This window comes from Orbicella franksi, chromosome 12, assembly GCF_964199315.1.
Source record: "Orbicella franksi chromosome 12, jaOrbFran1.1, whole genome shotgun sequence".
In the NCBI taxonomy this organism is placed as follows: Eukaryota; Metazoa; Cnidaria; class Anthozoa; order Scleractinia; family Merulinidae; genus Orbicella; species Orbicella franksi.
The window spans coordinates 18978174-19003533 of record NC_138156.1 but is presented as its reverse complement, the minus strand read 5'-3'; the positions used below and the strand labels follow the sequence as shown (position 1 = coordinate 19003533).

Genomic DNA, 25360 nt, shown 5'->3' with positions numbered 1-25360 from the left:
ACGCATACCCTATTTATGACCAAAACGGCTGAAAATCCATACCCTTTGGATTTGCATATACCTATATAGCCTGTATCAGGGAGTACCCCCCCTCCACCCGAGAACCTGTACCTTTGAATTCTGTCTTAAGTCATGTAATACATCAAACAGGAAAGACTGTTTGACCACACTTCCAAACACCGGGGAGTTGCAAATACGACGCGCAGCGAAGTACTTTTGACGATCTTCGATGTGTTTGGAAATGTGGTCAAACACGGTCTGATATATCTTAGAAACTAGAACTAAGGAGAAAACGGAGAAATAATCTTAAAAATCTGTGCTAATTAAGATCAGATATCCCAACACCGTCACGGTCATGATTTCCTTTCTTTAAACTTGATGAATTATTAATGAGTTTGAGAAGAAAGGCTTATGAGACAGCCCTACAATCAGGCATATTCAACATCAATTCGCTACGTTAGATAAGAGAAGAAAACCAAAGAAATGACACCAAAGAAAATCACCAAAGAATTCACCCGACCATTTGACGAAAAGCAATTTAAAGTGTTCAAAACACAAGCTTTGCATTGTGCACCGTGGACATTTTTGAACACAAGGGTTTTGCTGAAAATAGCCATCTTCCTCCTCCCCTCACAACAAAATCAATTCTATCTTTTAGGGGAGGGGGCAGATGTGCACAGGCTACGTCAGAAAATGACTGCGTAAAAAACGTTGTGGAGGATTATTACACTACTAAAGTACTACCGGATTACAGGCGTATTGGCTAATAAGGCCTTCTAGCTTAAAAATTATCTTTAAAATTTCACAGGCTGCATTAGCCCATAGAACAGCCTCCATTAATCCCTCCAAGAACCCCTAAGAGGTATAAAGATCCTGTTTTGTACCATAAGGGGTACCAATTCTAAAACAACACACTATCTGATATCATGTTTTTTTCGGCTCAATACCCTAAATGGGACCGCAAAAGCTCCCGCTGTGGACCTTTTGAGACTGAACACTCTAAGAGGTGCCAAAACCGCTTTTTACACCCCTAAATGTCCCCCACCCCTAAATGTACCCCACCCCTAAATGTCCCCCACCCCCTGGGCATTAGTACTTCATGGTTTAAATATGTTGTATCAAACTTCGATTATCCATATTGGTATGGAACTAAAAAAAAAAAACCAGTCAAGACAATATTTGAAATATGAAAATAATACTCAGACAACTATAATAATGACAAAACTTTTCACAGCAATGCACTACATTTAACTGAAATATTTACAGCTGTTCAGAGTTTTGAAACTTGCAAAAATTGCTGAAGATACTTATCTCAATCTTTCAGTCACATTTCCTGAGTAATGAAATATTGACAAAAGAAACTATTTTGGGGATTTTCATTTTTTAACAGAAAATGGAAATGATCTAAAATAAATCATTACTTACTAACAACGCAAACATGTCAGGAAAACTAAACAGCCGGAATAAGCAAGGTTTGAATTTTTGTAGGAGCTTCAAAATTTACCAGCTAAAGGAACAAACATAACCTTGAGCTATTTATGAACCATTCAGAAAGTGTGTTTGCCCTTTTTATTATTTCAAATGCAAAGTTTAGTAGTGAGAAAGAAACGGGAAAGTAAAATGATCATGCAAAAAATCCTATTTTTACAACTGAACACTTTAAGATGATTTCCAGTCCGTACTGTGCAGTCTCAGCACCCTAATGTTTATAAACGTTATAAGTCGCACTCACTGGAATGCAAATCGATGTTATTCGTTATGAACTACATACCTCATCTTTGAGGCCTTTCAAATTCTTTTTCCAACAGCTTCATTGATTTTACAACCATGAAGTTGTTTAATCAAGTGATATGAGAAAGAACGAAGCAGAAAGCTTTGCATTGATAATGGCGGTTGACATGAAGCTTCGAATTTACTTCATATAAGTAGTTGGAAAATGTTTACATTTTGTGATGTCTTGCATGAAACAAAATAAAAAAAAGGTAAACAAACTCTTCGAGAGTGTGCAGTACAGACTGGAAATCATCTTTAACTTGAACAAAACAAGAAACAACGAAAAATTCAACTTACCAGAGAAATGTTCGTTCTTGTTTTTATATTATTAGTCATGCAACACTTTGGGATACACTTGAATATCCCACGAGTCACTTGAATGTTCTCAGTATACACAAGTCTTTATGCAAATCAGTATGTACCGAAAAAAAACTACAAGTGACAAGTGAGATATTCCATGGTACACCATGAGAGGGTTGCATAACTATTTTATTCCATATGCCATGGAAAATACAGTGGCGGACAAAATCAGTGCAACATATGCCCAGCGCCTGATGGGAAGGTTGGATGTAATGCTGTCGATTATACAACAGTTTATTTTCCTGTATTCTGATTGGCTGTATTTTCTATGGCATGGTATAAAAAAATTAAATGTTTTTTTTCCCCATACAATATAATTACAACCACCTTAAAGCATATGATTTATAACACTGGAGTATGTTTAACATCAATACTGTTAAATTATGGTTGACATGTGTAATATAAAGACCATGATCTTGACTGATAAATAAGTCCCTTGACCAAATGAAATATACTTCACAATAAATTCAAAAGCTAAAGCATAAATTTTTAAACTGCCCTATCTGTTTTACTAGTGAGAGCTTAAAGAAAAATATTATTAAAATTTTTAAAAATTATTCTTCACTGAAAGAATGGTATGATATAGCTTTAGCTTTTTCCGATTTAATCTAAACTTTTGCAAAGACATTCAAAAGTAACAAAATGCAAAATGATCAGTCCGTGACTAAATCATCATCTTGGCTTGAGCAGTAAGGTTTAAGACTTTGTTTGCCAAACAAGATCTCAAACACAAACAACACAATGCTTGATGTCCTATTACATTTAGCAAAGGTTAAGCTTTAAAGACATGTACAATCCTAGAAATATGCTGCCGACATATTGGACAGTCTGTGATCTGCTTGCCGCACTTTGTGCAAGTAACCATGTGACCACACTCAAGTAGAACACAGTCTATTCCAGCATCCATACATATCTTACACTGATCTTCAAAATCAACATCATCTTCTAGTTCCATTGAAGCTGAAACAAGAAGGACATAGTGTCACAACAACAACTTTATTTTTCTCAATCCAAATACAAATATTATTACATTTATAGTATAAGGAGATTATCAATAATCATAGTTAAAGGGAAGATCTGGCCTTTGAATGGCAGCGAGGATGGAGATGACTTTGTTTTGATACAGACCTCACTGCTTTAAACTGTTGTGATGCTAAATGGTTTGCATTAAATGAGAAAAGCAGAGAGGTCTGTGTCAAAGCAAGCCCATCTCCAACCTTGCTTGCATTCAATTAGGCCCGGAAACTAAGCACACAACTGTAAAATGACCTATTCAATAGATGCCCAGATGTCATAAGCAAAATAAAAAATTGACTGAGGGAAACAGACTGTATGCACTAATAAATGACAAAACTGTGACTTACATTTCTTTTTATTGTTTGTTTGCTTGGAATTCCAAAGAGTTCTAACCCGTTCTAAGAGTTCTTTCTTTTCACAACAGCCCTTGAAGTCCACAAAATTTGCTGTTAGAATGTGCTTGAGCTCCTTTACTGAAAGCTCCTCTACTTCATCAATGTTCCGGATTTCGCTCAGACTCTTACTTTGAGAGGCTTGTTGTGCTGGCCGAGGAACCTAGGCGGCAACATTTACAGTAAATCAACTAATCAAAATAATCATCACTATTTATTAATTACGATAAATGTTACATTAACAAAGCTTATGTGATCCTTGCATAGAGGGAGAGTCAAACATTTATTGTTCCTTAGGAGTTGAATCTAAGTTGGGTGTACTAATACAAACTCCAGTGGCAGATCTAGGCCCCCCCCTTATTTTGAGTAAAAAAAGAAATGACAGAAGGAAGAAAAGCTGACAGGGCAAGTAAAACAACCCCCCCCCCCCTCTTAGCTCAAGGTCTGGATCCGCCACTGAACTCCACTGTCCCCTTATGGGAGAGGCTGTAAAGTCATGAAGTGCTGGAGGTACCCTGCTAAGGTGTTCCCTTACCCATTTTGGCTAAAAACCTGGTTTTAGAATCTTGAAATGACTAGGAGGATGGGATACTAGTCCATCACACAGCTACTTAACCCTCATTTTGTCCGGGTACCCTTACCTAGTAGTTGGCCAGTACACACCCACCTGGGTGGAGAGAAGCACTGTCTACGACAGTAAAATGTCTTCCCTAGAAACACAAACAATAGACACTGGCCCAGTTTTGAACTGAGAACACCCAATCTATCATGCTAACCGTTAGGTCACCGTGCAATCCTAATATTGGAGATGTCCAATTATATAACAGGCCCATTTGCTTGCAGGGTTAGCACATATACTAATATTTCAGGGCTCAAAAAAGTGCTGTCCGGTCGTTCAGGACAAGTAAATTTTCCTGTCAGGCAAGTAACTTTGCATTCTCACTTGCCCAGTGGGCAAGTCCTCTACCAACTAGATAGGGAAAAAAGTAAGCTAAGACTTGTCCAAAGCATGCAAAATTTTAGAGCTGCTTGTCTGAAGGGTAAGTTGGAATTCAAATTTTTTTTCCCGAGCCTGGAAGTACTTGTATCAAACACCGCTCAATGACAACACAAACCTGCACAGGCTGCGCATTTGATGGAGGTTGAAAGTTTGAACTCCTAGGGTGGCCTATCCTTGCAGAAAATAAGTTCGGTGGAAGGGGATACGAGGGCTGTGCTTGAGGTTGTTGCCTTCCTTGTTGAGAATGTGCAGTGGAGGAGGAAGCTGCATTTGATCTTCCTTCAACATGCCGTAAAATTAACTCCACCAGCTCTCGCTTCTCTTTACAATGATTGGTGGATATCTGCCTGGCCCTCAAATAATCTTGAAGGTCTTTAACTTTCAACCTTATGAGTTGGTCCTTGTAGGCTATGGGAGACTGCAGAGCACGGCAGGTCAAGCAATTCCTGGTGTTCTCTCCAGGGACAAAGTTGGTTTCTTTCGCAAAGCAATCATTGCAGTAATGTCTTTTGCAATTCCGACAGAGATTCTGAAATCAAAGTGTTTGATGAAATCATTATAAAAAAGATGTAATAGAATCCTCCTCAATCATTCAGAGCCTAAAAGAAATTATAATATAATTAAGGACGTTCGGACTAATTGTTTCTGCACATCCTTACTGTGCACGCAATTCCCACGCCACATCATGCATTGATGTGCACGCTAAGCAATAAAATGAAGAATGATAGGACACATGGCCATTGCTATAACTTTGCCTGGATTTAACGATCTTGGATGTTCGGTGACCACTATTTTTCTTTTGATGGATCATTTTCTCTACCAACTTTCCATGTTTAGCAAAAAAATGAAGAAAATCTATTGACTAAAAGTTAGAATTTTTTGCAAAATACACCATCGAATTCCATTATTTTTAACTCTTTGTTTATCTGTGCGGCAGTTTCAAATGCCTCTCGAAGGGTTAAGTTTTGTGAAAACGTTGGCATCATTTGGAATTAATTATGCAACAGACCCACTTCTACAAAATATGACTAAGATCGTTAGCCTCCGTTGACTCACCTTCAATATTTTCAACTATAAACCCCTGTAGACTATATCATGCTGAATTACGTGTGCCAATTTTTCAAAATCAGGGTAGTTTCCCACACGCTCTATCTCTGAAACGAAGTCGGTGACCCCTGATTTTTTTTGCATTTCTGACTCAAGTAACTCAATATCTGACTGCACTAAAAATTAAGGAAAAAATCAATCAACTGGAAAATTTTCATGTGAATTTCCTTAAATACCATATCATAGATTAATTTCAGTCAAAGGGGAAGGGTGAGTCTGGGATCATTGACTTAAAATACCAACAAATTTGAGTGAATTTGCAATGATTGCTTGTGTGGCCTAGTGGAGATGAAGTTGGACTACAAAGTCAGAAATCTAGGTGAGTGCAAGAAAATAATAAAACAGTATCTGGGGGGATTAGAGTTAAGAGGGCTGATATGAGGTCCTGCCAGAATAAGGTAGGATTAGGAACTGAGAGAGGTGGGTGGTGTACATGTAAATTTTATTCTTTTTAACCCCCAAAACAAATTTATCTCAGATGTGTACTCGGCTGCATGATGACAAAAACTCAGACTAAAAATAGCAGAAGATAAATAATCTGAGAGCAATAATTAGCAGGAACTAACCTAGGTTTCTTGTGAATTTGTGAACAATTTGATCTTCTGTGCAATCATTGATTACTATTATTCAATTTCTGTGATTCAATTCACTGACATTACTCAATTCTTGAATTGAATCTTAAGTCATATTTGTATGTACATATATCTTGGAACCATTTCTTGGAGATAATGGCATTTTGTTACTACTCAAAAATCCAAGGTGAAATAAAGTTGTAAGTATGTATACATGTAGCCAAAAGCAGGATGAAAAACACTATTAGTGAAGTGGTAGAAGTGAGTTTTATAATTATAATTAATTAATTAATTAATTAATTAATTAATTAATTAATCAATCACTGTATTTTAATTTGCAAGTTGCTTTACACCAGACAAAAATTTTTACTTCCTATTTTACAGATTTGCTCAGATGCCAAAAAGTTCATCCTGTTTGCTTTACAAATAAACACAGGGTTGTCAAAAATCAATACTTGTGAAAAAATAGCTTAAGGCAAGCCTGAAAAAAGAGTCTACTTTGTTGACCAGAAACAAAACAAAGGTAAAGGTCAGAATATTGAATTCTGCTGAATTCTGAAAGGTCTCTGAAGAGTCCCTTGGCCAAGCTGAAACATTGCATCAAACACAGGATTGAATATTTTAAAGGATTTTTTCCAATTCCAGTAGGGATCAAAGTTTGCCTCTGTGTTTAAGACCTGATAAGGTTAAGCCATTTTCAAAAGATCCATCTAAATCACACACACCTGACCATTTCCCACCATATGTGACTTCACCTGTCTGTATGTAAACTAACAGACGACTAGCAATGGTGGAATATGATGTTGCACAAAGCATTTAATTGATTGTAGAAATTTTAAAATATATTTCATTTCCCTATCTGATTCCTTTCACTTTATCTAGTACATTAAGTGTCTTAATGATTTGTCCTTTCCAAATTGAACTTTCAGACATTTTTTTTCTTTTCAGAATTTAACAACTGCTCAGGTTTGGACACATTCAAAGAGATTTCTCTACACAAAACTTTTTCCAAGTAGACTAGACTTCACAGGTCTGACGTGTCACAAGTATTCATTATCACAAAGTCAAAATATCTGATGAATATAGGCCTGACCACAAGACAAGGGAAGGGTACAATAAATAAGATAGGAAAACTAACTATATCATTAGATAATGAGATCGTACTGATGATTTGCTACATTTCAATATGGAAAATGGGCTTGTTGAAATTTTCCACAGTCTAACCACACAAATTTATGGTGACAGTTGGTTAGCAAGAAATATTTTCTATTATTTCTTGGGATCAGAAAATAATAGGGATTTAAAATTCTACATGTAACAACCTGCACGCAAATTATGGCTATCAGTAAAAGTCAAGGATGCGAGAACCAATCAAATATACACGCTTAGGGCAGACCGCAGCTTATTGCTAATGCAAAGATCTAACACTAAAGGCAAAGAAATATTTATTTCATGAGAGGTTAATCACGGATTTTCTTTCTCTCAGACATAACACAAACATCATGTGCGGTACACATCTCAGGACACAACGCTTTTGGCGAAGAAAGAATCGAAAAACACTGATCAAATGCAAATTTGTTCTAAACACTCACCCACAGCTTTTTTACATTATTATCATTTAACAAGGAGTTGTCAAAACACTAAAGGAAAACATGCAATATTAACTGGCCCTAATATCACGCTTTCATACCCAGAATGGAAACAGACCAACATCAGTGTTAATATTTGATGGCGATCGTTAAAAGCGATAACCGTATTATGTTTGTTTATGGGTAAATAAACTTGAGGTTATTAATAAAACTTAATAGTTCCTTGTTGTTACGCTTTCGCTTTACATAAATTCTTCCTCGTGTAAATCAAAAACAGTCCTGTCATACGTTTTCGCTAAAATAAACAGAAGCGGACTATTAGATCAGGGAACTGAAGTATCAAAATAAGGTAAAAATGCTTGCTTCGTGTTCAGTGTGTATATTTTCGAGATGGCGTATCATTGAAGCTTCAGCTTAATTTTAAATTAAGAATTCCATAAAATTGATAAGCTTTGAAGCTGACTGCTGTTTACAGGAATTACTTTATTATTCGCGACTAAAAATATAAATCTTCCGAGCCTATAATGAAAGGTCTAGCGGACCACCGCTGCACCTGAAAACAACTTTCTGTGGAGGATGAAATTCATAATTTAAAGCCTTGACAACTCGACATGGCATGCCAACAAATTATGATCAAAACAATCTAATACAAGAGCAAATCGCTGAAACTTGGTTATTACCTTCCTTTTGAAGAGCGTGAAATTGGAGCTGCAGCTGAAACAAGCCATTTCTTCGAGAACGTCCTCCGAAAAAGTGAAATTGCTACTCGAAGCTCCACTCGGCCGGGGCGAAGCAGAAGATAGGTTCGAAGGTCGGCCGTTAGTTACATTAAAATGTGAGCGCAATATCGCATCCACGTGCTCTGAATGATCTCTTAGCTCCCCACTGACACCACCAGCGCCCATAACAGGCAAAGAAGGAGGTGAAAAGAATGTTTCGGCCTGATAATGTAGCAATTATAGAAGCGAAAGACCCACAGTCATCAAGAAAGTATTTTGAGAAAGCGCGCTCAGTGGACTGAGACGAGTGAATGACGTCACGGTACGGAAACGAGGCAGGATGGGAAAGCGTGGTGTGCCTTCTCGTTACTTCCATTATTGCTGAATTTACGAGAGAATTTTCTTCCTTTTATCGGAGCATTTGATATCCCAAGGGTTTCGCAATGGCTGATCAAGGATGTAAGTTATTTTTGGTGCTTTTAAGGTCGCTTATTGTTTAAGTTTGCAAAGAATCCTGGCCGCACAACGTTTGTCGTGTGGTATCAAATCTGACAAATCAATGAAATTGGACATGGCTATGACTGTGAAATTTCAACATTTACGCTTAAAACGTATGCTGTCAAACGTTTAAAAGTTTGCACTGTGTGTAAGAAACACTGAGAAAGAATGCAGTGCGACTTACGCAATAAATATAAGCTTATAAGTAAAGTAAACTTAACCGCTCATTTGGCGTCAGGGAATAATCTGTGGTTCTTCGAATGCACGTTGTTTCCGCTCAATGCTAAGTCTTATCTTGTGGTTAGATATAAGTTTCTTATCCCGTGTAGCACATCTGGTGCTGCCCGCCTGCTGATGCAGTACATATAAAGCTTTATTTCAGTGATACGTAGTATTTGTTCAAAACTGAATCTTGGCAGGTAGTCAATTGTAGGCTTACTACTACTATAACGGTTTTCTGAACACTGAAAAAGAGTTATACAACCGAAACGTCTGTTTCTCCAAAGACTTTTATGACAATTTTTGATATTTTGTCATAATATCAACCTGTAAGCTATTTTACTACTACTACTACTGCTTTCCAGTGTTGGCTCTCCAATTTCTGCAGCATTTAATGCCTAAGACTTATATTTTCTTCTTTTTACTCCAGTGATGATCAATTTGTCCAATTTGGCTACATCTGAAAACTTTATTCACAAATTTGTTTGCCTTTTTTGCTTGCAAATGTAACTGGCACAATATTCACAGTTGCTAGATAGTAAGCAGTTCTTGCAGCTGAAAATGCAGACCTCTCAAATTTTTGGCAATGAACAATGAGAGTCGGCAGCAGTCTTTCACCTTTGGGTGCTTTTACTTTAAATTACAAGGTTTTTAAGACATGATTTGACAGTGGTCCCTTTTTCCATAGTGCCAAACAAACATTGAACTGTTTCAATTCTCCCTCAAATTATGAGTTTGAAATGAAATTCACATTTCGGGTTAACCAGAAATCATAATTTTGCCCTGAGCCATTCTTTGACAAAGTAGGTTGATTTTTTAGGCTGAACATGTTTATATTTCAGTGACCTGTATGGGTGCCTCATGTTTTAAAACTGTTCTTACATTACTCCTAGTTTGCCAAAGTAGCATGTGTATCATGTTTTTTTTGTTTTCAGATGGGGGTGGATATACCCAAGGTGGTGGAGCAGCCATGTATGGTGGAAGTTCTGGAGCCACTGGGTAAGCATTGTTGGGAGAAAACCATTATTTTAGACCATTACTATAGAAAAATTGTCAGGCTGTGTTACAGCTATCCCTGCTGGAAAGCAAAATTGGAGAGAGATGCTCTCCAATTTTTTCTTTCAGGGAGGGGCGGCTGTGACTCAGGCTAAAAGATTGTTACATACCGGTCCCGTACTCTTGTCCAAGAGGAACTTTAATTCCAAATTAAGCCGTATAACCTTTAACTTTGACAATTTAAATCTTTGTATGATATAAGTTTGCTTGAACTTTTCACTTTGATCTTTTTTTAGAATGTAAAACTGTAGCTAAGTCAGAATGATTGTTGCTTCCATCTAAGCATAACAACTGAGACAAATAACACATCCCAGTGTGATATGGTAGTGCATGTTTTCACCTCTCTACACAGCAAGACCATAACTTGTCCAAAAAGAAAACTAGATCAATACACTGAATTTGACATTTGAATACACTGCTTGACCAACAACAAAATCAATAGTATATGTGTGACTTAAGCAATGTTTACAGTATTTTTACCCTGCTACTAATACAAGGAATAAAAGAGAATTGATGTTAACCAGCAAAGCCTATATTGAAATAGATTCTTTGATTTTTTGGTCATTAGTTATGCTGGAGCACAGAGTTACCAATCAACTGGTTACCAGGCTCCCACAAGTTCTTATCAATCAACTGGTTACCAGGCCCCTGCTCAGCCAGCAGCCCCAGCATATGGTGCAGCACCTGGGTACCAGACCTCTGCCACATCCTATCCAGGGTATCAGGCAGACAGTAGTGCAAGCAGCTATCCAGCAGCATCTTCCACTCAGTATCAGGGATATAGTCAACAACCCCAGAGTGGTGGCTACACACAGGCCAGCGGTGGATCGAGTTACCAACAGCCACATGGATATGATCAGAGTGGAGGGTATCAGTCCAGTGGCCAGGGGGGCTATGGCAGCAGCCAAAGCAGTGGTGGAGGTTACCAAAGTGGTGGGTATCAAGGTAGTGGCCGCGGTAGTGGTGGAGGCGGCAGTGGTGGTGGCGGTGGATATGGACAGCAGAGCTCTTCCTATGGCCAAGGTGGTGGTGGCTATGGAGGCGGTGGAAGAGGGTAGGTTCAGACTTTCATTATATCACCTTATTGTGGTTCTTTTGTTAGTCACATAGAAGTGTCATTGGATGATCGTGTACATGCTGTAGGCCAGATCTTAATGATTTTGATGTTCACCTGGCAAAACCTAACACTGTTCTGACTAACAGAAGCAGATACAAGTGCGAGAAGATGAAACAGTAGCTGAAAGTGTTCAAATAACTGTTGTGTTCTATTAGGAGAACTATGCAATGATGATAAATGGAGAGCCAATTCTGCATTTGCATGTATTGATCCATGACACTTCACTTGAATTAGTTGATGCATCTATAAACACTGTAAGGAATCAAAGGTTATTTTACAGTTGGTACTAAAAATTTGCCCTTGAAAGTCCTTTGGGTGTAATCTTGGAAACCTGTTGAATAATACAAAAAGGTTAAACAAATGTTACTGTGAACAAAATTTTCAAGAATGACTTGGTATAACTTGTGGATACTAAAGAAACTGGAGCTGTTCTATGGGATAACATTTCAGCTTTTGTTGTGAACACCACTCCGGTCTTTTGGTCTCAAAACATTGTTTTTGTGAGGGTAGAAGATTTTGTTAATGTCAGCGCACAAGTGTTTGATTGTCAAATGAATATAGAATGTAGAAATGAGCCTGTCTAGTTCTTGTACAAAATGATTTGGGTATTGAATGCATTTATCTGGTTACTGACAATCAAATGTCATGATTATGATCACAGGTACTTCTGCTCTACGGAGCAAAGCTTGCAGTTATAAACTGTAATGTTGTCATACATCCCATTATCTCACTAGGAAATGGTAGAAACCTGTTGCATGTTGTAGTTAAAGTTATTGCCATGTTTAGAACCATATGTTCTTGCCACCTTACTCTGCCAGTTTCAGTGGCCTCAAAGGGTTTTTACCATTTTCCTTAATGACTTCAGTTACTTTATTAAAAAACGTCGGTAACTTCAACATCTCCTAGAGTAGTTCTACAGCCCTATAAGTGCACTCTTTCCAACAAAAAGAATGCGATTTTCACATACTCTGCGCCCTTCTTAAAATATGTTACTAATAGAGATGCATGGTTTAAAAAAAAGTGAAAAGAATTGAACAGAAACATTCCATACTCACCTGCACTGCACTACACCATGGTATGTGTGGTCTGATGTAGCAAGATTTTGGGTGTGAAAAAAAATGGAGTCCAGAAACAGTCTTGGAGTCTGGAAATAATCTGACTCTTGTTCCAAGTAAATTGCTATTTGTTTTTCCATCCATGGAAATTAGTCAGACACTGCTTTGAGGGAGATGTTCAAGTTACTACCTGGTCACCACTTGATACATAGTTTTGATTGAAATGCCACATGGGCTTATAAAATGTTATGTTTGTTTTGTACAGTCACACATAGTCTATGTGACTGCTTCTCATACCAAGGTTCTGTAATATTTTGCCTTCACTGGTTGACATGACAAGTTCTCTTTGTGAAATTTCGGTAAATCCTTTTCTGGTCACCCTTTGTTCACCATGTTACCATGAAAAGATATTTCATCGATCTTGTAGCAATGCCTGGGTCAAAAAACATCGTGCAACAGATTCAAACTTTGCAACAAAAGAGTTACCACAACAGACCACACAAAAATGCTTTTTCCTCAGCTCCAGCTCTTGTTCCCTATGTTAGCCTTTGAAGGCCAGATTACAAAGTTTTGGTTAAGGCAAATGCAGTCTGGTTGTCCCAAAGCAAAATTGCTGCAGAGATGGGGTGTTAATCTCGATTTCAAACTTCCATTGTTTAGATGAAATGCACAATATTGAGAGTGAGACTTAATTCAACAAAGTCATTTTTTAGCCTGTTCTCATTCTCATGTGCCTAGCACACAATGCCACACACCATGAACCTGATTAACCTTCCAGCTCATGATTGAACTGATTTCAAATAGTGGAAGTTTGAAATGAAAAATGGAATGAAATTTTCTATAACAAGCCTCATTTTGTCACATCTCCATTTTTGACAACAACAACAAAAAGAGTTTTCTCTTTTTGGGTCAGCTGAACCTTAGATGCAGGGTATAAAATGTTCCTAAATGCAATCTAAAACTCCTTGAAATTTCTTCTGTGCTCCCTTTTTGGATCTGACAGTAAGTAGTCAATTGGTTGTTGTTGAGCGTTATAGTGGGTGTGGTTTATTCGTTTTATGAAGAAGCAAACTCTTGACCAGTTTTGATCTCACTGGGTGTTGGAGGGTAAAGGGTAACCTCACTTAAACCATGTTAGGCCAACTTAACTTAGCTGGAACAGAGGGAATGTAACATATTCCTTTTATTAAAAAGTAAAAGGTTTGAACCCTTGACCATTTAACTACTGGGGTCTTGACAAACCAAATCGTGAATCGTTATGTTTTTCACATGAAACTAACAGTACCAGAAGGCCACTGAGGGAAAGAATTCAATGATTGGTAGTCCCCCGTGATATCAGTTAAATTATTTGGAGTGATCAGTGTGTGGAGTGTTTGAATAATGGTCCCCTCCTTACCAAATGAGAAAAGGAAAAGAAGAAGTCAATTTCTGTAACTGTTTCTGACCAGTAGAAATGTTGATAAATTGTAACCTTCAAAATTTGAAAATAATTGGATTTTGGAGGTGAGTGATTACTGTAAAGGGTACTTGGAGAGAACTTCCCTACTGTCAAATTTGTTCTTTAGGTCAGAATGATTTCAACCTCGATTAATCATAATTTGTTTCAATCAAGGTTAAAGTTTTCAAACCACTTTTGTTCCCACTCTTTGGGGCCTTTAAAAGAATGACATACATGTACTGTCACACACCACCCCCATCTGAGCGTAACCCTCAGCTACTCTGCCAGGATCCCTTACAGATCTTTTTTTTTATTTTGGATTCACCAAGATTTGAACACCTGATCAGTGACTTTATAGTCCACTTTCATCTCCACTAGGCCATGCAAGCTTATATTTATTGGTGTAATAAGTTATTGGTCCCAGATGCATCCTTCCCCTTTGATAAAAAATTAACCTACAGTGTAGGTTGAAATCACCCTGACCTAGAAAACAAATTGAGCTACCATATATAGACACAAGCCTGGGAATTCTCTATGAGAAAGTAAGAAACAGAATAACATCAGCATGGAATAGCTGAATTTATCAAGCAACTTTGGTTAGTGCTGTGAGAGTGCTAACAGAAAGCATTTTGCAGCTGGATGCAGTGGAGGCTTTCTTAAAATCTAAACCAAAGTTGGCCATTACCAAACCAAAGTTGGCCAATACCCCATTTTTGTATTTTCAGGACTGGACTGGATCTAGCTTGCATTGGACATTAATATGTGGGGAGTACAAAAAAAAGCTTCTTGTCATTTGAAAAGTTTGCTCAGCTTTAGCCTCCAGTGCAAGCTAGTTGCATTCCAATCTGTGAGTACCAAAATGGTCTTTGAAGCTTATAAAAGCAAACTACAAAGATGCATAAGAAATTGTGTTCTGATTGGACCACTCTATTGAATGGCAATGATTTGAAAGAAATTGATCTTTCTGTGCAGATGTTTTTCTCCATTCAAGGTTTTTTTTTTCTTCTTCCAAGTTTGCTATTTGTTTACTATGATTATCAGTGAAGTAAGTTGTGGCGGAGCCTTGGTGACAAAGTTTTGGCCTTAAAATGTTGATGTTGCCATGGGCAACTTCCCTCGTTTCCAATGGTAATAATATTGGCGTCTTCAATTTCGTGCATTTTGCTGCTAAATGACATCAAAGGCCGACAAGTTGCCATCAAAAGTGGAGCTGTTACTCATAACAACATGATTCAAATGTTAAAACCTGGTCTCCAAACTTCTGTCATGCCTTGCTCAAATTGTAATCGAAGTAAGGTAAAGACAAACACAGTCTTGAAGGGCAGGGTAATACAAAACATTGGTCCATTCACTTGTTTCAATCAAGATCTTGGGTTGTCAACAAGCACATACATCACTGATTGGGTGCCCGGGGTTCCTTAACATGTTCATATCTGTAATTTAACATTACTGAAGTTAAAGTTATTTAGTTTAAATCATGCTACTAAACTGGTTGATTGAGGTGCTGTGATACACCACAGTATCCTCTTCTGATCAATGAATTGATTTGTTGGTACAAACAGTGGCAGAGGAGGTAGCCGACCGGGTGGATACAATAGTAATGTGGGTTATGGTAAGTCATGCTGACGCAGACACTGTCCTGCTGTTTTATAAATGCTGTCTGTGGTGTAACTCAGTCACTCTGCCTGCCGGCCGGTCGGCTATGAAGCTGGTGTTATCATTGGTCAATATCGAGTATTAAATGCCATCTGAGCTCAAAGCGTTAAAAATTCATCGTCTTGGTTGGGCAATATTGTCACTGAATTAAGAACAAATCATCTCATTACATGGTGGAAACTGTTACACCTCAACTACTGGGTAATGTGTTTTCTTCTTGAATCTCGTAGAGCTAGTTTATAAGAAAAATCATTGACTGACAGACAATCTCACCTTGGTATCATGTGTAATACTTGCAAAGTGGGTGAATCAATCTGGTTTCCAAAAAGGTTCAAAAACTGATTTCTTTCAAGTTGAAGAAATCAGTCACTGGTATTAGAAATAATGACCTCTGATAGTGGCTTGCATCTTGAGCTCTGAGCTCCAGAGTCCTTGTCTTGTATACATGCTTAAAGAATCTACTTTGTTGCTTGCATGTTAGCCCTTTACAGCACTGAGCCTAATGTTAATGACTCTTATATTTTAAATGGTACCAAATTTGAACTACAGTCTAATGAGGTAACAAGCGTTGACAGTTATGGTGTCATTAACTGGTCATTGCTTGTTCCTTGTTCCTTGTGCTGTAGTTTCCAACTAAGTGTCATTTACAAGTATGTGCAACTAACTAACAACAAGTAATATACATGTAATAACAATTTTGTGTGGGCTAAGGATGTATTATATATAGTGAAAAGGATATGTGAAAGGGATTGTCCTGTTGCCACTCACAAGCTCTTTTAACAACTTTTGACATCAGCTAAAGCCAACAACAGCACGGTAAAATTGTTGACAACAGTACAACCATGGTTCATCTAACTTGGATATAACAAGCCTCCAGATATAATGAGTAAACCTATAAGCTTGCAGACATTGCCGAGAGTGTGATGTAAACGTTGAACTGAGGGTTAATGTTGCACTCAAGGAGCTCTTTTAACTGTGGTTGTATTGTTGTTAATAAAGTTTTCCACCTCGGGAAGGAAAACTAGCAAAGGCGGATGTCAAAGGTTAATTCAAAACTCTGTTGATTGGCAACAGTGCAAAGCTCTCAAAGCTTTGCATTCCAAGTGGGGTTGGTTGTAGTGAAAAAAAGTTGATTACACTCTGTCTTCCTTAAAAGATATGTTACTTACTCAAAAATTACCATATCAATGTGCATTGTAGCTTAACAGGGGTTAGGGCCATGTAGTACTAGAGCGTGTAAAAATTGCAGATTCTGTACAAATTGCCCTTGTTGTGGTTCACATTAATGTCTGATTAACTCCCTTGAAACTGACATACATTTATGCCAATCCAATGTCTTGTGGTAGACCTGTGTGGCTTCTTAAAAGCACATCTGCATTGGTTTTGACAGAATCTGCTTTTTTCTTGGGGTTGCAACATTAATATCAAACTGCTCGTCATATGGCAATGTGGGTTTGATCAAGTTTTTCCAAACCTGTGTACATAAATTTGTGTACTGTACATTGGTAAACGGTGTTTGATCTTGCGCTTGTCTTCAGAGAACTATATTTTTGGGAAGGTTTTGGTAATTTGGTGTCAATTAAACTACGACATTTAAGTTGATGAAATGCAATGCTGAAATTATTACTAAAAGCCTTTGTGTGTGCTTCCTTTACTAGGTAATTCATCCGGAGGTGGTCATCAAGATGGTATTAAATATGTTTTAGTTCATTTGATTTAAATTCATTCTGAACATTTTATGATCAATGCTATAGATCTCTAGGAGTGTCCCTCAATAGCTTTGAATGCAAACTATATCAGTAAATTATATATTTCTTTATTATTTTGTATTGAGAGTTTTGATTTACTTTACTTACGTCTTGTTAACTGAAGTATGAAAACCAAGTTTAACTTGTTTTGGTCCTCTGATTTCCAAGCTCAGAATTTGAAATATTAGTTTTCTTACTTACTGCCACACATCCTGTAAAATATCAAAACTATCTCTCAGTACTTGTGGGTACTTTTCCTTTTGCAGATCAATTTGTAATAATGGAATTAATTTCCACATTATTGATTTAATTCATCGTTTTATTTTGCAGGAAAAGAATATGAGACAGATCAAGTGTTTGTGTCCAATCTTCATCCCTCTGTGACAGAAGAGGCCATCAAAGAGCGTTTTGGTTCTATCGGTATTATAAAGGTAAGTTTGTAGACAAATGGGTTCTTTTAATGAATATACAATACAATTATCTCTCTTCAAACCTCAAGCAAGAACAAACTCAAACCAGTTGCCAAGATGGGGATGAAAGAACCAGTCATAAAGATCCAAATGATGAGAGATACATCTGCAGCTACTTTGGAGGAGCAAAGAAAAGAAGCTAATTAGAAACCATTTGGAGACATTTACAACCAAAACATATGGCTCAATGACATTTAAGTGCAGGATTAATACCATGAAACACTTTCATTTATAGTGAATGGAGGGAATTTGGTGTGTGTGTGTGTGTGTGTGTGTGTGTGTGTGGGGAGGGTGGGGGGTCATGTTTAGCATAAGAGCATGTTATACTGCTACTTAAAAAAAGTCATTTTCACATGCAGGATTAATCAAATCTGGAGTGAAATAGGAATTTTTGTTAGTATGCTAAATAATCCAACTTCTTGCTTTGCTTGTTCAGACTGACAAGAGGACTGGCACCCCAAAAATCTGGATATACAGGCATCCTGATGGTACCCCTAAGGTGAACATTTACTCAATTGCTGTATTTTTCATCAAAGCCATACTAAAATTATGAATTAGCAGTGTTTCCGCCAGAGCGCGCCATTGTGGGAATCCCACGTTACAATCAGAGATGGCCCCCAGAAAAACGAAAAAAGGGCCAATTTGGCCCTTTCCTATTACAAACTGCAGGCTTAACACAGGCATACATGTAATATTTTTAAAGCCATCACAGGGCTCAAAATTGGGATCGATATGGTTGCCAATGCAACAAACATTTCATCCTTGGCAACCAAAATTCTGGTTTAGTCACCATTATACGGACTACATTTCTCTGTGTTGAGGATGAATAACAGTTATTTTGTCACACATTATGTCCCTCTAGAATATGATATTGAAAGATCTTTGTTTCTAAAACATTCAACATAAGAAAAGAAGTCAATATGTCCATTTGCTTTGCTGTATTGATACTCTCATATCGGAAAACTTCCAAATTGATGACGGTGTTTGAAATCGCCCTTTAATGCATTGCAAACCCTTGATCATTGATTACGTCATATATCCCTAAGGATTGTTCTCTTGTAATGCACGGATCCTTCATAACAGTATCTAATTCAAAAGAAACTTTATTAAGCAGAAACATTTCAAAAAGCACTTACTATTAAATTTATCATAAATCTTAATAAACTGCTCTATTTTCCTTGGTACCCTGATGCATTTTTTTGTTCGGTAGCTTTCAATTTATTGGCCCCTTTCCTAAAAAATTGGCCCCTAAAAAAGATCTTCAGGGGTCGCTTTGGCCCTCTAGTAAAATTTTCTGGCTGAAACACTGAATTAGTACAGTACAGAACAGCCCTAGGGTAAAGATATTAATAATAAGTGAATTGTTGAAGGGAGTGCAAATAGTAATTTTCCCATAGTTTGTCTTATGAGTTTCCTGTCAGTTTGAAATATGTCATAAAGTGTGTGTTTTTCATTAATAAGAAGCTTACAATACAAACTGTGTGACAATTTTTCATTTCATGTGCTAAGAATCAAACCACTTCAAATTCAAATTTCTGACAACTGCTAACCTCCCTAGCCATCCCTAGCAGTTTTGACAGTGGTACCCAAGGAGCTGAAGTACATCTCACAAAAAAAATGTGTTCCAAACAATATCTTTGATCAGTCATATATCTTGTTTGCTCCTGCAGGGAGATGCTACAGTCACTTATGATGATCCCCCAACTGCCTCCGCAGCTATTGAGTGGTTTAATGGTAAACTGTCGAAATGATTTTTGTCATTAATATGGTTAATTTCAAGTTCCAAATTATGTTAGAAATGTAGAATGTTTCATTGTGTTCGTATTTGTAGGTAAGGATTTCCTTGGGCAGCCGATCAAAGTCGAATTTGCAGAGAAGAGAGTTCCCAAAGGAGGCTTTGGTCGAGGTGGAGGACGAGGTGCAGTTGTGGGTCTTTTATTTTGGATAAATTATCGTGCCACATGGCACATTCTTGTACTCATGCTCTATTCAGTGCTTGCAGTGGGGTGGCTAGACCTAGCAAAATGTTTTGTAGTAGTGGGTAGCACTGGGGTAGAATGGTATCAAGGATGTTTTTTGCCTTCAAGGGTGTAGGGTTAAGCTGAAGTCTGCATACCAGCCAGGCCAGCGAGTATCTTCGGTTTCTGTAGCACAAAGAAACTAGGGGGAATGTCTACTCCTCCCTGGATGGGAGGATAGTCCATCCAAGGGTTACCTCCCAGCATTAGATTAAACTAGCCAAGTGCATTAACCACGAGGTCTCCTAGGGGTGTTCTGATAAAAATTTGTCAATTTTAAGGAGCAAATCAATCAATGGCAAAGTTGATGCCAAATTGCCGGTTTTCTTCACTTTGCTAGGTCTGAGTGGCAACAACTGTGTATTAGCTGTCCCAGAGTAGCTTAATTTCTGACTCTGTTTTCTCACACAGGAGGTGGACGCGGTGGACGTGGAGGGGGTGGTTTCGGTGGTGGTGACCGAAGGGGTGGCCGGGATGATAGCCGTGGTGGTGGAGGTGGAGCAGGGGGAGGAAACCAGGGCAAATTAGAGGCTCGTGCTGGAGACTGGGACTGCTCGTCGTACGTACTATTTTTGTGTCCAAATTAGCAGCGAAATGCAAAACAGTTATGATCTTGTACCGTCCCACCACTGCCCTTGGTTATGTTTCAATGCACTTGTAAACCCTCTTGCTCCTTAAAGAAGTTAAAGATACTCAATCATTTCTATCTAAAGACATCCTCAATAGGGGCAAACAATTTCTTATTATTACAATAACTTTATTACAAATTTAAATTAAAACAAGATTTCAATCTCTTGTAGTCTTACTGTTTTTGATTATTTCTGAAAAACATTCCCCAAAAAACTTCACTTGTCCTTTGAGCAAGCAAAGGCTAAAGTCCACTAGCCCAATCGCAAAATCCACCGGCCCCTAAGTAACAGAAACTACTTCTATTGTGCTGAAATCTCTGAGATGGTTACAGGTGACATTTGCTGAATGGAACTATAACTTGGATCATACAAATTTGAAAATTTCGTCCAAATTTTACCATTTTGATGTTCAAATCCTATCTTATCCCTATCTTACTTGCTATAGGCTCGTTACATATGATTACTTCAATTCTGACTTGCTTGCACAAATTTTCCTACACTTTGGAATGGGTACATGTAGAAGTTAATACTTCAAGTCATGGGTAGCTCACTGATTGTCTGGGTCCTTTGTGATTGGCCAGTGATTACTGGCCTGTGTATTCAGCTAAATTATTGTTTAGCAGTCAAATGGTATAAGTAAGAATATTATTGTAGCAGTCGCAGAGTCTGATGCATTTTGTTTGTGACCAGGTGTGGAAACATGAATTTTGCCAGGAGGGATACTTGCAACAGATGCCAGACCCCACGATCTGGTGACGGTGGTGATGGTGAGTATTTGAGTATTCATCATGTTAGATTTTAACCCCGTCACATTTCTGACAGATGAGAAGTGGTGTCTAGTATTCACTCTTTACCTCAGAATTATTAGTTCCTTTGAAATAAGGTGATTTAGAAGCACTCTCGATCTTTTTTATAGCAGTTAGATTGAATAAGATGTATTCCAACAGATGGATGAGATTCCATAGATGTTGACAGTGGGAAATCTGCATCTCTTGACAGCTGCAAGAAGTTGTCTTAAAACTATTTGTATCATCTTTAGAGTGCAGTGGAACCCTGTTAGTGTGACCACCTTGTGGTCATAATTAATAGTTTCCTAAAATTAGAAAATGCCTAAATAAGCATCTTCTTGAGCCCCCAAAAAGGTCTCAGTATACTATAAATATAAATATACATTTATATAGCGCAGTTTCCCACTAATTGTCCATGGCGCTTTACAATACTTTAAAATTAAAATACTAAGTTTAAAATCCTTGTTGAGGGTCTGGTTGCACAGTACTCAGTTTTTCATTTTATTCTAGGTGGTGGTGGTGGTGGTGGATATGGAGGAAGAAGTGGTGGCGGAGGAGGAGGTAGAGGAGGCTGGGGTGGAGGTAGAGGAGGTGGTGGCCGCGGTGGAGGACGTGGCGACAGAAGAGGAGGGCCAGGTGGGCGTGGTGGTGGTGGACGAGGTGGCTACGACAGGTAAAATTTTTATAATTGATGCGTTTTTCTCAAGTACTGTTTACACAAAATTTAACTATTATTGCTTGGATTATTGCTGGTTTTCAACTTTCATTCAGCAGAAATGATCATTAAATGTTGTTGTTTCTTTTACTGCAGACAAGGCATGAGACAGGAGCGAAGAGATCGCCCGTACTGATGAGCCTCTTAGTTCACTTAGATCCAAAGCAAACCACATAGATTGAAACCCTTATTTTATCTTACGTTATCGAATAAGAATGTTTTCCATAGCAAAACACTGTATTGACTGTTAAGCTTATAAATTATTTGTTTTTCCTGTATTGTAAAATTTTACCATCAAAATAAAAGTTTGTGTTCTGTCATGACCCTGTAACTTCTTTGATATACCCCAGTTTTTGTTGTGTTTTATTAAGCGATTTCAATGTTTGTGTAGAGGGTAAATCACAGAGCCAAAATCTCTACAAAGTCTTGGAAAGAATCTACTACAGCCATTGGTTTTGACCTAATGAAAACCCGTAGTCAGTCATCCTATTTTAAGAACCTCTTAAATACGAGTCGACCACTCTTTTCAATTAGTAAGGTTACAGGTAGTGTCAGAAATAAATAATACTAATAATTAACAAATGGTAAACGCCATAGCGTGTACTATTGAGTTATGGATGCACGCGGGAGGTTGCTAAGCACGGAAGAAGCGTAAGAGTCGCACGAGGCGATAGCCGAGTGCGACTCTAGCTTCTTGAGTGCTTAGCAAACCTCCCAAGTGCATCCATAACTCAATAGTACACGCTACGGCGTTTACTATTTGTTTTATAACATAACATTGAAACATTGGAACAACAGAAGTCCTTTATTGAGCTACATCACAAAAAAATGTAGTCTTACATGACAAGAGAAAACAAGCGCGCGAAAATTCATTCATGACAACCGACTGCACACCAGTAACTCGATAAAGTTTCATCTTCACACAACTGTGAAGACAGTTTCGCATTTCTGGGAGAAGGACGTCGGCCATTACTTTGGAAACAATGTCTGTCAAAAGATTTGCTTTGTGAACATTAGTACATACGTCAGCAGCGTACACCCATGGGCAAATAGTAGACGCTAAATTAACCAATCAGAGCGCGCGCTTTGCTTTAGTTATGTCATAACTACACTTCAATATAAATGGAAATGCAAAAGTAATGGATATCAAGCTATAGTGTCAAGCGTGGCATACTTGTTTGTAACGAAGTCACCAAACCTATTGGTGGCTGCGGCACGGACCGTTAAATTCCTTGGTCTCAATGACTGATTGGTCTGCACATCAGGTATACGACTGGTAACGAGCCTAGAGACTGCAAATAAACTTGCGACAAGCGGAAACTCTTCTTTCCTGCAGCGATCGTGTGTTAGCCGTGCGAAGCGCCTCGCTATAATGTAAGACGAAGGACACACCCTTGGACTCTTTCAATGGTGTCGGAAAGGTACAGCGGCAAGTTAGCGAAGACTGCACTAGCATATTCTAGAATTGGCTTCAAACGTGAACAGTATACTGTGACTGTCAGAAGAAGGAGCACCGCTGCGCTTCAGTGACCTAAGAGCGTAGAGACATTTTAACTCTTACTAAATGGGAAATATTGGTCAAAATGTTAAATTTATAGTTGTAAAGTGTCAGAATAATTTCAAGTATTTTAAGGAGGTGCCATCATTATTTCTGCAAAGTCCATGGGGGACTCTCACTAAAACCATACATATAAAGTACGGTACCTACAGACCTTGACTCACTTTAACAAAGTTGAAGACTTGCTCCATTGCTATGAACATCAGAACGTCACAAATTTTGAACTAATTGCTGTTGACAGAAACCTTTGAGGAAATTAAAGGTTAGCTTTGGCGCTAGGACCTCTGAGATGGATTACGACTGGGTAACCAAATGCATGGGCTCCTGATAAATGATAGTGCTGTGTAGCACTTGTTCATTGTATTAAGACTTTTTAGAATCACTTTTCAATTTCCTAGGATTTCTAGTCGGACTGGTAATATCCTTTTTTCAGGGTAACGACGGTAACCAAAAGGCTTGGGTTTTTGCTAATGGAGTGCTAACCTTACCATAGTTGTTTGTTGAAGAAACAAAAGCTTTGGAAAAATAGAACAATTTTAATAAAAGCAACATTACAATTAAACTACCAGATCACGACAACACGGGTATATTTTGTCCTTCTTACAAAATTCGTGAACTTGCCAAGGCTAATGAAGTCACACACGTGATTTTTCCTTTAACTGTTTGTTTCACAAGCATAGCATTCAGCAAACTGAGATCAACTGACAACGGTCGCCATAATCTTTGAGTTTCAGTTGCGTAAGCAATGGAACGCTTCAGTTCCGTGTTTACATAGCCTCGTGACAGTTTATATGCAAACCCGCCCCGAGTGTTCAGATGAGGCTATGTAAACATCAAAAAAGTGCTCTATTGCTTTTATAAAACAATTCTCAAAAATACGCGCGAATCTAAAACGTCACAACCGTGTGTACCTACTCCCATCTAAACACACCTATCGACCAGAGAGAGCGCACGTAGTGGCGCAGTTATCTTATAAAGTTGTATCTCCAACGGTGTATGCAGATTACAATTTAACCCTTGCAATAGAAACTTTCAAAACAGGACCAAATTGAGGTTTATTTGGTCCTTAGAAAATTTCTTGAACTTGCTAAGTATGATGAAGTCATATTTTCCCTCAATACTGTCCGTTTACACATGGCATCCTGCAAACTGAGGCCCCGACCGCACCAATGCGTTTTCGTTTGAAAGCGCACACTTTTTGATGCGTTTTCGCACATCGTTCACACTGAAATGACCGAAAACGCTGATGAAAAGGAAGCCTTTCGTAAACGGTTCCAAAAGTGGAGCCTTCTGAAAACGCTCCGTTTCTGGTGTGGATAGGTGAAAACGTAGGCTTTGAAAAAGGTGCCGAAAATAGCATTATATACCGTCTCCTCCATCAGCGTTTTCGGACTGGCGAAAACTTTCTCGATACAATTAGCAAGTCAAAAACCCACGATTGCAAGCGTAATTTGTCAGCCATTATATTAAAAGGTAATGAAGTAGCATACTCGTGAAGTAATTTCACTTAAGTTTTGTCAAAATCCTAATAATTTCCCTCGCCTAAAGCCTCGCAGACATCATTGGAATATTTGACAAAACGTGCGTGAAATTCTTTCCTTATTTCACTCGCACCATTTGATTGCCCATAATAACAAAGGCTCGCGGATACTATTAGCATTTTGACAAAACGCGCGTGAAATTATTTCCTAATTTCACTCGTCACCATTTGATAACCCATGTGCGTTCTGTTGTTGGCAAATTTAGATTATAGCTTGATTTTGGTTTTTGAATTACGGTTCATGTAAGTGTTAGTTCCAGCTTTGCTCCTTTAGGTTTCTGTTGAGGAGAATGTCTATCCACAAGCTTATTTTGCCTTAAAAATTA

The 25360-nt window shown here is 38.1% G+C and overlaps 2 protein-coding genes across 2 annotated transcripts; one reads left to right on the top strand and one right to left on the bottom strand.

Annotated features, from left to right (window-relative positions):
- Positions 1-1183: 1183 nt before the first annotated feature.
- On the bottom strand, positions 1184-8796 carry LOC145464401 (E3 ubiquitin-protein ligase RNF34-like). The gene is made up of 4 exons (XM_081448277.1): positions 8491-8796; positions 4658-5071; positions 3498-3705; positions 1184-3093 (listed from the first exon to the last, which is right to left on the bottom strand). Exons 1-4 carry the CDS (start codon positions 8713-8715, stop codon positions 2906-2908), a joined length of 1035 nt encoding a protein of 344 aa, XP_081304403.1. The 5' UTR covers positions 8716-8796; the 3' UTR covers positions 1184-2905.
- A 107-nt stretch (positions 8797-8903) lies between these two features.
- Positions 8904-22256, top strand: LOC145464381 (uncharacterized). The gene is made up of 13 exons (XM_081448259.1): positions 8904-8988; positions 10182-10245; positions 10871-11356; positions 15475-15524; positions 17227-17256; positions 17647-17747; positions 18223-18285; positions 19457-19520; positions 19618-19704; positions 20216-20363; positions 21124-21200; positions 21732-21894; positions 22033-22256. Exons 1-13 carry the CDS (start codon positions 8973-8975, stop codon positions 22070-22072), a joined length of 1389 nt encoding a protein of 462 aa, XP_081304385.1. The 5' UTR covers positions 8904-8972; the 3' UTR covers positions 22073-22256.
- Positions 22257-25360: the final 3104 nt, after the last annotated feature.